Source organism: Diorhabda sublineata, chromosome 5 (genome assembly GCF_026230105.1).
Source record: "Diorhabda sublineata isolate icDioSubl1.1 chromosome 5, icDioSubl1.1, whole genome shotgun sequence".
Taxonomy (NCBI): domain Eukaryota; kingdom Metazoa; phylum Arthropoda; class Insecta; order Coleoptera; family Chrysomelidae; genus Diorhabda; species Diorhabda sublineata.
In genome coordinates, this window is record NC_079478.1 from 23,525,353 (window position 1) to 23,539,866 (window position 14,514).

Here is a 14,514-nt window from a genome sequence, read left to right on the forward strand (position 1 = left end):
TCTTATCATTATAACAATTTTTTCTTTGTTGTCAATTGGAATTTAACAAGAGGGTTCGATACCACCGCGTCTATTGAAATTATGAATTTTCATTCGAGAGAGAGAGAGAGAGAGAGTTTCCTTTTTGAACCACCGTGTCCAGCCACTTTTTCCTATCTCTCCAAATCGTAGCCAAAGTGGATGAGATAGCGCTGTACTTAAAACAACATCAGTCTGCTTCTCACCTTTTTGTATTGCTCTAATCAAAGACACTTTTTCTTCAATAGTGAGCATTTTATGTTTTGTTGACAGCATGTTGTTTTCACGCACACACGAAAAAACAAACATAACTACTAAATGCACAAAGAACAACTGGCAGTCGAGAACTGATGTAAATAGCCAGACAGTAAGTGGCGAACTGAACTCTCTCTCTCTTGTGACGCTTCTGTATCGGAAGAAAAAATGAAAGACGTTGAACCCGTGAGTCGGTTACTGCGATTTTTAAGAAAATTGTCAAATCTTGACCTAAAATTGTCGTTATAGAGAGTGAGCGATATCGTTATTTAGAGGGAATATAAACATTGGCCTTATGGTAAACAAATCTATCATTATAGGGGATTATCGTTATAAAAAGAGAATACTGTATTTATAAATGAAATATTTAATCTATGTGTTGAATACTGAACACACTGTTTGCACCAACACTCAAAATTACACTGTCTGACAGTAAACAGTTTACCTTTAGTCTCTGAAAACGATAACTTGGTTCCAGGTTCCAGAAATTCCAACTACATGTGTTAAATAGTTTAAAGTAATAAAGAAAATTTCTTTAATTTGTTAATAACTCAAGGAAAATGTGAAAGGTAATTAAAAGTTGAACTGTTGAACCTTCCATTTGGATAGACTAACACCCACCCATGACAGTTTGATATGGCCCATTCACAATTACAAATCATACGTATATATATATATATATATATATATATATATATATATATATATATATATATATATAGTTCCGTGTACAGATTTTCCTTCGAATTGGCGACGTAAAGATCTTTTCTACCTTTTTTGTAAGCTTCCTGCGCAGAAGTGAGTAGAGCATCTTTCATGTGTTCCTTCTAAAAATTAAAACGAAAAAGGATCTAAATAAGATGTGAATAATTTCAACCAATTAAAAGTGACGACAGAGCAAAAGAGGGAAATACAGATTTAATAAAGTCCTGGAAAATCGACAATTGACTGGCGAGAAGGAACAAAACGTTTGGAACTCTGGGAGGACTATTAAGATCAAAAGATCAAGAGCCACCAAGTTAGTCATTTACAAAAGAAGTTATATAACTAACAGTGTTGTATGGAAGAGTGTTGCATCGTGAACAAAAAAGAAGGAAACAAAATGAACATATGAGAGAAAAAGGTCCTCAGAAGGATTTTCTGAAGAGTGACGGAGCAAACTAAGTGGAGAAGAAGAACGAACGCAGTAATCATAGTATGGTCAAATTGAGATGATATATTTGGTCAGAGCAAAAAGATTCCTTTGAATAGGGCATATTGCCTGGATGGACGAAGATAGTTGGGTGAAAAGATCCTTAGTAAGGGGAGAAGGAGAGAAAAGAAAAAGAAGGCGTCCACGGAAAAAATAGATAGAAGCATGTTGATGAAAGAATCGAAATAGAGAACTGGAGTAAAGCAGCAATGAAGAAAAATAAATGGAGGAAAGCAGTACAGCGACTCCAAGCATTGAGCCTATAAGACCTGTTGAGATATTTTATATATATTTTATATTTCCATTCATGCAACTATTGTAGGTACTAATATCGACACCAAGATAAGCTGAGCTCACAAATATATATATATATATATATATATATATATATATATATATATATATATATATATATATAAATATATATATATATATATATATATATATATATATATATATAAATATATATATATATATATATATATATATATATATATATATATATATACATATATAGAAATCGCAAAAGAAGCAAAACATGTGGCATGGGCAAACCGTAAGATATGCTTACTTGTAACTTACTTGTAACGTTAGATGTAAGAAATGCATTCAACTCCGCACCATGGAGAGGAATAGCTGACAGCTCGAAAAAGCGAAACATATCGCCATATCTAATGCGCATGATCACAAGTTATCTAACGGACCGGACACTACTTGTAGGTAATACCATTATGGAAGTAACCTGCGGTGTCCCACAGGGCTCGGTACTTGGCCCTCTCCTTTGGAACTTATATTATGACGACTTGTTGCAGCTGGATATGCCAAGTAGCGTAAAATTGGTGGCCTACGCTGACGATCTTGCAGTAGTAGTAACAGGAAAGATAAAGACACAGGTAGTAGTAGAAGCTAACATCGCTATACAAAGAATAGCTGAATGGATGCATTTGAAAAAACTTGATCTTGCACCTGAAAAAACAGAGGCGGTACTTTTGGATGATCGAAAGGAAGCAAGAAGACTCACCATCGGAGTCTTGAATAACGAAATCACTACAAAACCGCAAATTAAATATTTGGGTGTAACCCTAGACACAGGTGCTACAATGAAAAAACTTATTGAAATCGTCTGCAAGAAAGCAGAAGCATTTGCTTTGTCTCTAAGTAGAATAATGCCGCAAAAAAATGGGCCTACAGCAAGTAAACGAAAAATATTATGTGCAGTAACTCACTCGATTTTGTTATATGCGTCTCCCGTATGGTATGAAACGCTGAAATATACCAAATACAGGGATATTTGCCAAAAAGTGCAAAGAAAGTTAGCTTTGAGAGTATGTAGTGCTTTCCGCACAGTCTCCACAAACGCGCTGTTAGTGATTTCAGAAATAATACCTATAGAACTGCAGGCTGAGGAACGATACAAAACAAAAGGCAAACAAAGGAATGAGAAGATAGAGATACGTACTGAAACATTAAATCGGTGGCAGGACAAATGGGAACAAGCAGTAACTGGACAATGGACTAGAAGACTGATTCCAAATATTAGAACGTGGGTAAACAGAAAACATGGAGAGGTGAACTACTATCTTAGTCAAATGTTAACAGGACATGGCTGTTTCGAAGCATACTTCCACAGGTTTAAAATCGGCAATACAACGGAATGCACGTACTGTAGCCAAATGGATGACGCGGAACACACATTTTTCGTATGTGCAAAATGGAACCCACAGCGAATTGAAGTTGAACAATGTGTAGGAGAAACACTTACTCCAGATAATATTTTACACCATATGTTACAGGATGAAAAAAACTGGAACATAGTATCGGTTATGATCCAGAAAATAATAGAGACAAAAGAAGAAGATAGAAGTAAGCACAGATTAAAATAAGTGTAAGGCAACGCTCGGAATGCTGAAGTAATACTTAACGGTAGTTCCAGCACTCTTCTCAGCAGGTGAATCCACGTATGAGGGGGAAGGGTTTAGTCGGTCGGCAGTACAACAGCCAATAGTACACTAAAAGATCATTGGAAAATGTTTTATTGATATGTTCTTTAAAATAATTATTAAGCACAAAAATCGTCTTCTTGAATGTATATTTCGTTCAGTGCTTGTGTGCTCTTTACAATATTTTATATACAAAGATTGAGCTACTGGGAAATTTATAATTGTCATCTGAAATATATAATATATATATATATATATATATATATATATATATATATATATATATATATATATATATATATATATATATATATAAGTTATCAAAATTAATCAGATGGAGCTGAAAATTAATTAAACCTCCACAAATATAGAATTAATTTATTTTTAATTCCAGCTACTGTTGTAGGAAAGTCACTTGAGGAGCTCCAAATCAAAACACATTAATCGGCTTACCACAATCTGTTTAATATATTGAGGAATTGTTTAGCAGATAGAGGTGGATTATCTTAGACTTTTTTTACAATATTGTTTTGTCTCGTTTTTATTTATTTTTAGAATCGAGGTCATTTGTTTTCTCCTTTGCTCTTTTTTAAAACTGATCTATTTTGAAACTAATAAAATGTCATAAGAGAAGGGTACTCAAAGAGTGTAATGGAAATTGAAACTTATTCTGGTGAATTAAAATCAAATTTTACATTGATGTTTAGCAAAATATGTTTCAATATAAGAAAATAATACTTATATTGCTTATGTAACTTGTTGTTATTGTGAGATTTTTGCAATATGTGTAATTAGGGATGTCTATAACATACTGTTCTATTTACATTTCATTTTTCTTTTATAAAAAGGTAATACTGTTTGACATAGATATTAAAAAGAACCTTAAAATCTCCCAATGGCATTTTTTCTCTCAACTTCAATATCACCATATAAATTAAATCAGTATCACAACTTTCTATGGCTTTAACCAATGCTGGAGTATTTTCTCCTAGCTCTAGTAGCAATCGAACTTGATCACTCGCTTTCGATTCATAATCTAAAAGCTAAAAAACAAATTTATATGAATTATTACACAAATCTGTTTTAAACGCAATTTAACATTTTACCTTCATGGCCAATTTTCTTCTTCAGTAGTCCGAAGCAGTACTAGCAATTTCACTGTAAGAGATTCCTGAAGAATAACCCAATTTTTCAGCTATTTCTCTTGCAACAGATTCTTCTTCTAAATTTGATTGACTAACCTAAGAAAAACTATATTAAAAATTTGCATTAAGAGATAATTTTTTATAATAATGAAAATAACACAAATCGCCATGCATGGAGTTATCTTTATTATGCAAACATAACCTTAGGACAATGTGGAGCTTCCAAGGGGTTATAGAGAACAAGAAGAATGATTGACATATTTAGTATTCTTTGGGGTTTGGGCTATAAGATAGTAAGAAAAAAGCTCCCAGTATACACAAAAATAGATCCTGAAAAGAAGAAGGAAGTGGTAAATGCTTTATTCCCGCAGCACTAAGAGGTTACTTGGAAGAAGTACGCTGCTGGAACTTTTGACCTGTTCACCACAGAAGAACTTAAAGAGGCAGATGACATCCCTTCAGAGGTAGTCAAACTAGTGGTGAAACTAGCACCCGTACACGCTTCTTAGAGAGGGCCTCTTCCCTACTTGCTGAAAAATAGCTAGGCTGGTATTACTACGGAAACCTAATAAGGACGGACCTAGCCCATCATCCTTTAGACCCTTATGCTTACTGGACACCTTAGGGAAACTCCTAGAACACTTACTATCAAAAAGGATACGCAAAGAGCTTGAACACAAGCAAAATCTTTCCAACAGGCAATTTGGTTTTCGAAAGGGTATGTCTACAGTAAATGCCATAGAAAGTGTTTGCAACTTTGCGAGAGAAGAGCTTTAGGAATAGACAATTGTGTGCACTTGTTACAGTGGATGTTCAAAATGCGTTTAACACAGCAGACTGGCAGCAGATAATAGGTGAACTGGAGAGGAGGGACATATCTCCTTACATTCTAAGAATGGTGAGCAGTTATCTTTCTAGCAGGTCTCTCTGTATAGAGGAGGATGAGATGGTACTCATTACAGCTGGAGTGCCACAAGGTAGTGTTATGGGCCCATTGCTGTGGAACATTATCTATGATGGGGTTTTAAACATAGGACTAATGGAAGGAGTATCGACAGTGGCCTATGCAGATGATCTCGCAGTCATGATCAAAGCCAAAACAGAACAAGTTCTAATGGAAAGGTGTAATGATGCTCTGGAAGAAATAGAAGCTTGGATGAGGTCAGTTGGACTTAAGATAGCTCCCGAGAAAACAGAAGCTGTGATGATAGTTGGGAAGAAACGTCATGGCCCAATAGAACTTAAGATCGGAGGTTTCGCCATTCACCCAAAGAACTATGTGAAATACCTAGATGTAATCATAGACAGAAGGCTCAAGTTCACTGAATACCTCAGATATGTGAGTAACAAGGCGAACGTTACAGTTTCTGCTCTCAGTCGTCTAATGCCTAATATGGGAGGCCCATGTGAAGCAAAAAGGAAGATTCTGGGGTGCGTGGCGGAATCTATACTTTTATACGCAGCTTCAATCTGGGGTAGTGTTTTAGAGATTAACAAATGTAACACCGTAGGCAGCCGAGTATAAAGAAGAGTAGCGCTGAGAATATGCAGGGGCTATCATACTATCTCAACCGAGGCTGCAAGAGTACTTGCACGAATAATACCTATAGATCTTCTAGTTGAAGAGAGATCGAGAGCGATAGGAATGACAGCATCTGAGAAAAAGGCTCTTCGAAAAGAAACGGTACAGAAATGGCAAAATAGATGGAACGCCAGCGACAAGGACGTGTGGCTTCACAAACTGCTACCAGATATTACGCTGTGGTATGAGAGATCCTGTCGTGAAATTGGATACTATTTAACCCAAACAATGACAACCCATGGCTCCATCCAAAGTTATGTTAGGAGAATAGGTAAAGCTGAAAATGACCTCTGACCTATACTGTAGCTCGGAGATAGATAATGCAGAGCACACAATTTTCAGATGTCCGGATTAGAAACTTGTCTGAAATAACAGTAAGAGCTGAATTACGACCAGAAAATGTAGTGCAGATTATGATGGAAGCAGATTTTAAATGGAAAGCTGTTGAGAGTATGATAGAAAAAATTCTAAAAAGAAAGGAACAGGACAGTAGACAAAGAGGTCCAAACACACAGCAACATTAGAAGATAATAGATAGACCCGAACTCCTCATCCCTGCATGCAACAGGGGAAGGGAGACGTAGGGAGCAAAACAGAAAAGAAGGAATCACAAGAAAGGCAGCTCATCACTATGAAGAAATATTTGTTAATGGTGCCATAATGACTAATGAGCGGAGTTCAGATAAAAGCGACTAACAGAGGACATACAATCCGTCCGAGCCCCACCGCGACGCTGGAACCCGCAGTGGAGGTGAAAGTTTCCCAGCAAAACTATCTGCTGTGGAAGTGCGTTAAGTCGTTTAAAAAAAATAATAAAAAAACCCCAAGCGCATCCCAAAACACCGACGACATTACTTTACCTGTAGATAGAACGATGTTTGCCTTGTTTGGAGCCTTTGTTTTTGTTCCATTGTGGGCAAACGCGGCACCCATCCTGCGTACAGCTTTCTCATGTCCAAATTTTTAGTTAGTATTCGATGAACCGCACTTTTGAAATGTTTACTATGTCTGTTAGTTCGCACACTTCCACCTGACGATGATCCAGTACCGCTTTGTGTATTTTCTTCAACATTTCTGGAGTCGTCACCTCATTTGGTCGACCACTACGTAACGGGTCTTCGCATGTCGTACGGGTCGCTTAAACTCTACTACCCAATATTTTACTGTTGATAATAAAGGAACAGTGTCACCCAGTTCAGCTTTTATATTGGTTGAGCTAAGGCCAATGGGCAATCTCTTCCATATATACAAATTCACTAAAAACTTTCACTATTGACAGCTGCCAAACAAATACAAATCAAGGTGGTGCCTTGAAACTTGAAACATATACTGTATAGATTCTGTTCTATCTAATACAGTTAGTATTTTTCAAGAAACTATCGTCATCTCTAGGTCAGGCCAGGTACTCCTGGGTCCATCCTCGTACTAGAACGAATCAGTTGTAATAATTTTGTTGAATGTGTTACTATTTTTTGTTAATAAACGTAAAAAAAGTACTCTTTGACGCGTAATTAAAAAATTTGATATCCTACACAAAATGGAGAAATACTATGTTTATAAGTACCACGCCAACCATCACATCTGCATATTGCGATTAGTGTGTGTCATTCGATAAATGGTACTTCTAATTAGTCTCCTAGCAGTTTATACACTTTCTAAAGCAGTAATGGAAATAAGTTTTCGAAAAATACCTTCAATGCTTTCTTTCTTTTAACCGACTCTTTTCGATTACGTTCATTGAGCGACATTTTTAATCTGATGAGAAGCCAAAAGTTGAAGATATCTACGTTGGAACTTTACGGAGGCTGGCGTCCTCGTTGAATGCGCTGGCGCGGTGTAATTACCAAGCAGTCAATTAACGCTTGTTCAAAGCTGTTATCTTTTCCTTCTGACTACGTCACGAAATATTTTTATGGTTCATAGCAGTATTATTTAGTGTGTGATCTACCGAAGCATAATCTTGATGCATACTATAGTTAAGTTATCCAAAACAACCCTTTTCACAGCGGCGATTCCACTTCAGCCCCATTGAAGTATCATCTTAATCAGTTAATTACTATTAATGTGACAATAATGAACCATAAATATATTTATCTAATTTTATAATTACTATGGTATAAGATTAGAACTAATATATAAAGAACCCTGTAAAACTAATACTTCCTTCATTCAATTATTAAATCCTCAGTTTTCTAAATGAATCGTTTTTAAAAAGCAAGTGGACGAATTGAGTTATTTAATTCTATCTTCATAATGAAACACAATAGCCAACAGGGCTTTTCGAAAACTATGACCCTGGATTAGGTGTATAAACTATCAGCTGATTGGGGATTTAAGCCCACAACGAAATTTTAACCACAGTTTCCAAACGTTGCCTTCAATATTCGTTGGAAATTTCAAATGTACATAACCAACAAAAAATAAATTCAGTTATGGATTCTAGATGTTTAATGCTTGTTATTGAACGAATTACCTACATATTGAGCAAAGCTCACTACCAATAAGTCATTTATATGCTGAAATGCCAAAACATATAGGTTCAATCAAACATTAACGAACGAAAAAACCCGTGGACTGATCGCTTTTTATCTACTGGTCTACCGGGATAGGTAAGGATCCTGTCATATGAGCACATCCCGATAAATTCGAACAACAGTGAACGTAATCCGATTTAGATTTTCAACAATCAGATTATGATTGAATTAACCCGATCATAGTGTTGACATTCGTCTTCTCATTCTCTTTTCGACTATTCAGAATGAATGATATTGTTTTTTGTGGATTATAACCTTAAACCTATGATTTATCATCGAAAACCTATATTTTGAGGATGGTATACAAGGAAAGTTTTGCTTGTCACACTAACAATAATGTATCTAAAAGTATCATTCCACAAAAAATTGAGGAAATTTTAATCAATAATCAATTTAATCTTATACTTCCATCAAATCAAAACAGGAGTAGCCTAGAGGTGGATTATAAATGAAACTACATTTTCTGGCGTACAAAAATAACTAACAAAAACGTTCAAAATAGCCTCCGCCGTCTACAAGATACTATCGATCCTGCTTCAAAAAGAAAACCATGGTTTGGAAAATCAGTGGTTTCTTTGCATCATCAAAAATTTTACTCCTCAATTATTATTTGTTTATACTTTCTGAAGGATAAAGTTATTTATTCAGAAAACCCCAAACACTTAAAGTCGATAAAAAAGAGCCTTGGTAACCCATTTGAGCTTCCAGTATATACCCCTACTCTAATAGTACGTTTTGTCAAAATTACAAATAATTTTCATAATTTAACTTCTTTAGGAAACTGGACCTTTTAAATGGTGATCCAAAATTGGTCTCCTTTCGTGACGATTCGTAATGCCATTTCTGTTAAAAATAGTTTAAGAAAACACGTACATAAATAGAAAATGCAAATACAATAAAATTAATTTGCAAATTTTGGTGTAGATAAACGATATGGGGTTTGAATTTGAATGTTCATGAAAAAAATTATCAAGTAAAGCAAAAAATGGATAGAATTAATAGTAGACGGAGTTGGAGTTGAAAAGAATGCAAATGTTGTACATGGCTGATAGAAATTCAAAAAGAAACAACCAGTTAATATACCAAATAACGAATATTGAGACATCAGGTGACAGTACAAGATCCAAAAAGGTAAAGAACAAAAAGACATCATTCGATCCATTTCATCCTATTATCTGTATTACCAATATAGCTTGGATATTTTTTGCTTCTCACTCCAATTAATTCCTCGGAAATGTAATAAGATGATGCAATTTCAACTTCTGGAAGATACTTCGCACATCAACACACCTTGCGTAGTGACTACTTCCTATTCTCAAATCAACTTCAACAATCATATTTTTTATGTTTCTTGTATATTAAGAAGCATTACACTGATTACCAAGAGAAAATAACCCCCTCCGATTTCGTTAAAATTTTAGTATGTTATAAAGAAAATTACGCTGAACAAGAATATATAAAGTGCCTTGTACTAATTGTGAAGGTTCTACATAGGGCAGACATCTCAGTATTTAGAAAATAGACTGAGAGGTCATTAATACGATAAAAATAAATATAACTACATTAACGAACCATGAAATATCAAAAGAACATAAATTCAATATAGAGATTGAAAAATTCTTGAAACGAAGTCTAATACACGAAAAAGAGAATTTTTAGAAAAGGTTCACATTCTTAAAAACGAAAAAGCTATAAATGATAAAAGAGACCAAAATAATTTAAGTAAAAATTATAGCTCTATTTTGTAAATTCTAATAAAAGTACAAATAATTTAATTGATTACTGTTATATATTTGAGATTAAGGACCAAGGAAAAATTCATTTTTCTTATCAGAACAAAGTTCTAATTTTATTTTGTCCTTATTTTGATATTCATGATGAAGGTGATCTATTGTTAAATATAAGTACGCCAATTGTGAGTGTCAATATGATATTTTGATAAAGAAAAGTCGAAACGTCAATTTTATCAATCTTTCATAAATTATTAAAAAACTAATTTTGAAATAGAAGAGACTTAAAATCAAGAAGATTTAGAAACATATAAACATATATATATATATATATATATATATATATATATATATATATATATATATATATATATATATATTTCTTAGACTTTTTGATATGTTTATGTTTCTAAATGTTCTTGATGTTAGTCTCTTCTATTTGAAAATTAGTTTTTTCAATATTTGATAAAGACTCAAAATTAGTCGAAACGTCAATATTTATCTTTCTTTTGAAAAATAATTGAAAGAACTAATTTTGAAACAGAAGAGACCTAACATCAAGAATACCATCACACATAAATAGTAATAGTATGCAATACATTTTTCATCATAGTTTTCTTTAGAATATGTCTTTACGGCGAACGATTTCCCTGGATGTACAACGATCTAAAAATCTACATATCTCCTAAACCATGAATTTTATCGAATTAAACAAAGAGTGCCGTTTTGTTAAAAATCGATTGAAAAATTAATTTTTGCTATCTTTAAGTTGTCACTGTAAGAGTTACGAATTGTTAACCATTGGGCTTGAGCCGCCCCTGCCTTTCAGATAGTAGTGTAGAATTATTTATTCCATTAAACTCACTACATGGACATACGTAATCATTCATCAAAAATACATTCGAATGTGTAATTTAGAAAATATACTTAAATATGTTATGAGTTCTAATATCGCAACTCTAAAGGCATATAACTTATAAACGAGGGGTTGTATGAGAAAATTTGTCATAGCATTATTTTCACGTCATTTACTCACTCCCGAATTTTTTGCAGTCCCGAACCACTCTGTTACCATTTATGTATGATTATGTTATTTATATCTCTCAAAAATTATTAAAAAAAAATAATTTTAAAACAGAAGAGCCCCAAAATCAAGGCGATTTAGAAACAAATATCTATAGTATATGACACAGCTTAGTTACTGTACAACGCGACGATTATAGCATGTTGATTTGATGCAGTTTACTAGGAAATGGAAATATCACAGATTAAGGTCATTCAATGACAAATCGTACGGAGTCGAAGATCACTTTCTCATTCAGTTGAAAGATATGAAGAAACATCTGTTAATATTTTTTATCTGTTTTCTATATTTGGGCGTTTTGGGAACCATTGAATGTGCTCCTGTAGAAGGTGATAATCAACCAAAAGCCAGTGATGCAAAATGTAAGTATTAATTGTTTTTGTTAACTACGATGCGTCTGATACCAAAAGATTTATTAAGAATGTAGAGAAGGATTTAACATTTTATCCAGTCGATTAGTCTCGGCAACCCTTTTCTTTGGTTAAACTTAAAACTATGGACAAAGCTATATGTATTTATGATTGATGGTTTTCACTTCATTACTACATCTGTAAATAAATTTCAATTTGAAATATTTTATTCTTTGAACCAATTCCTTTTTCTATGGAACGATAGGTAAAAACACAAAAAAATATGTTATCCATATATACTCTTTTCTTAAATTGCATTATAAAGATTTTGAAATTATTTCTCTGCATATGCTGAAAATCTTGTTTATTTTTATACGTGAATTTCGTGAGAATGTTAGGTATATATTATAATTATCTTTTTGTTCATTTGACACATGCCTTTGCGTCGTATTTGGGAATTCTTGTCAGCTTTGTCTTGTTTTCTGTTTTTGAAATCGATTTTTTAAAAACACGAATTTTTTTAAAAACACGAATTTATTTAAAAATAAAAGTAAACAATGCAATATGTAAGTTTATTCCTACATCCAATCCTGCGTATACTATACATAATATGTATAAATAAAGAACTGTACATTAGTAGTATTTACAAATAAAGAACTCTATAGTATTTTTCACAATTCAAGAAAGTGCCTTTACTAACGAAACCTATAAAAAATTCGATAATACTCAAAAGTCGTAAGTTTCTGACTATTCATGAGGTGAACATTTTGCAGGGGCGCACTATTATATTATAATACCCGGCATTTTCCTTACTATTTCATTTGAATTTTATAAAATTTATCTAATTTTAATACTGGGTATATTTGGTTTACATTGTTGTATTAATATTGGGTTTGAAAATTTAATGTGATATATGTATGATATTTAATATGAATCTTCTAGTTGATACACAATATATTAAAACTACATATATTAAAATTTATTTATTACTAGGTATTATCAGTTTACATTCTAACTTTCTTTATTAACCCAATCACACTATTGTTTGAAATAGGTGTATTATTGTGAGCACGTATATTAGATTTTAATTTATGCTATATCAACTCGATCGGATTGAAGATAGAATAATATGGTGGAAGGCGAATTACTTCGTGACCTCCTGCTTTTTATTTGGTCAAAAACGTATTCCTTTGAAAAATTATACCTTTTATTTCACTTTTTCTATTACTAGCTACCTGGTAGCTTATTCTTTTGACGACTATGGCAGGATGCATCAAATTACAGCTTTTCGGTGGTGTATTCGGCATTAATTTATCTTGAAACTATCTTTGAAAACTACTGCGGTTGTATCGCAGTGACAATCCAGGCTGGAATTAGCAATATTCTTGGCCGCTAAAAACAGATATTCTCGTATACATCCCTTACTGGGTGTATTATGAGAGTCGTACCAAGTCTCATCTAGGTGGATTATCATTCGGTTTTCCGATCTAACTGTATTATTTTTACGAGATAATCTATTCTGAGTTTAATTGCTCGAAATGAACTACCACAGACAAAGACGTTGGGACCATACATAATCCGACCCGAAATATGTTGAATTTTTTTTATTAGAAATGATGTCCTTATGTTGATGATGTTATGTGTCTGACTGTAATTCATATCCGAGAAAGAAAATCTCACCTAGTCACGATATTTTAAGAAAAAAAAGAACAAAATTTATATAGAAATAAAATTTGGTAAGAAACTATTTGATAGTGGTACGATTTTTAACAAGGATTGGAATCCAGGTCATGAAATATACGAAAATTTTCGCTGTATTTCTTTAAACATGTTTGTTTTCATAAAGATAAAATGAGCAATTAGGGAAAACAAATGGAGTATGAATTTAGTTGAGTATATTCAGTTCGGTTAGATACGATTAGGTATTATACTATTTCCTTTTTATTTTTGGTAAGGTTCAATTCAACAACAGAGACTAATTAATATTTTTTCAATATATTAGCTCTAATTAAAACAAAATTTTTGTGTTTTTTGTTTACATCTTGTACTGGATTTTTTGGAGAAAACTCATTGAACTAACTGATTGATTTTACAAAATATTAAATAAAGGAATTGTTTTAGCTGCATTCGGAGTGCCGTTTGATGAGATAGTTGTCGATACGTCTTTGATCGTGAAAAGGAAAAATCCAGACCGACAATCAAGAAATACAAATGCTTCCAAAAATAATTCTATCAAATTGGCAGAAGCTACACTTACGCGAAATAACTCCACATGAAAACTTATGATGATTGTAATTTAGTTATTAAATCATTTTTATGATAAATTAATAATAATATTGTTTTTCCCCAATACCAAGTAACAAAAAAACATGTAATTGATTCCAAAATACCTCACAGTCTTCTAATGAAATCGCTGGATTATAATTAATGTAGCCCTGGATTCATCTGAATTTTGATAGATTCTAAATTTTGGAAACTGGTATACAAGTATAAAAAAGAATTTAAGAAATATACCATAACAATGAATTGGTGAGAAATATCATTAATATATTAAATAAAATCAACACGATATTAGTCTTGCGGAAGTTCTAATACCTGTAAATATTACGAAACGCAATAAAAACAAAATAAACACTATTAATAAAATTTTCCTAATCAAGTCTCTGTTCTGGAATATTTTTCGA

The 14,514-nt window shown here is 33.0% G+C and overlaps 1 protein-coding gene across 2 annotated transcripts; it reads left to right on the plus strand.

Moving 5' to 3' along the window:
• Positions 1 to 9,782: 9,782 nt before the first annotated feature.
• Positions 9,783 to 14,476, plus strand: LOC130444124 (uncharacterized). 2 transcript variants are annotated; one of them, XR_008909911.1, is made up of 3 exons: positions 9,783 to 9,797; positions 11,638 to 11,842; positions 13,952 to 14,476. XR_008909911.1 is itself a non-coding variant. In XM_056779145.1 (2 exons), exons 1-2 carry the CDS (start codon positions 11,632 to 11,634, stop codon positions 14,104 to 14,106), a joined length of 366 nt encoding a protein of 121 aa, XP_056635123.1. In that variant the 5' UTR covers positions 11,392 to 11,631; the 3' UTR covers positions 14,107 to 14,476. The 2 variants fall into 2 exon arrangements, 1 of the variants encoding a protein (XP_056635123.1); XM_056779145.1 differs by lacking the exon at positions 9,783 to 9,797 and having other exon boundaries at positions 11,392 to 11,842.
• Positions 14,477 to 14,514: the final 38 nt, after the last annotated feature.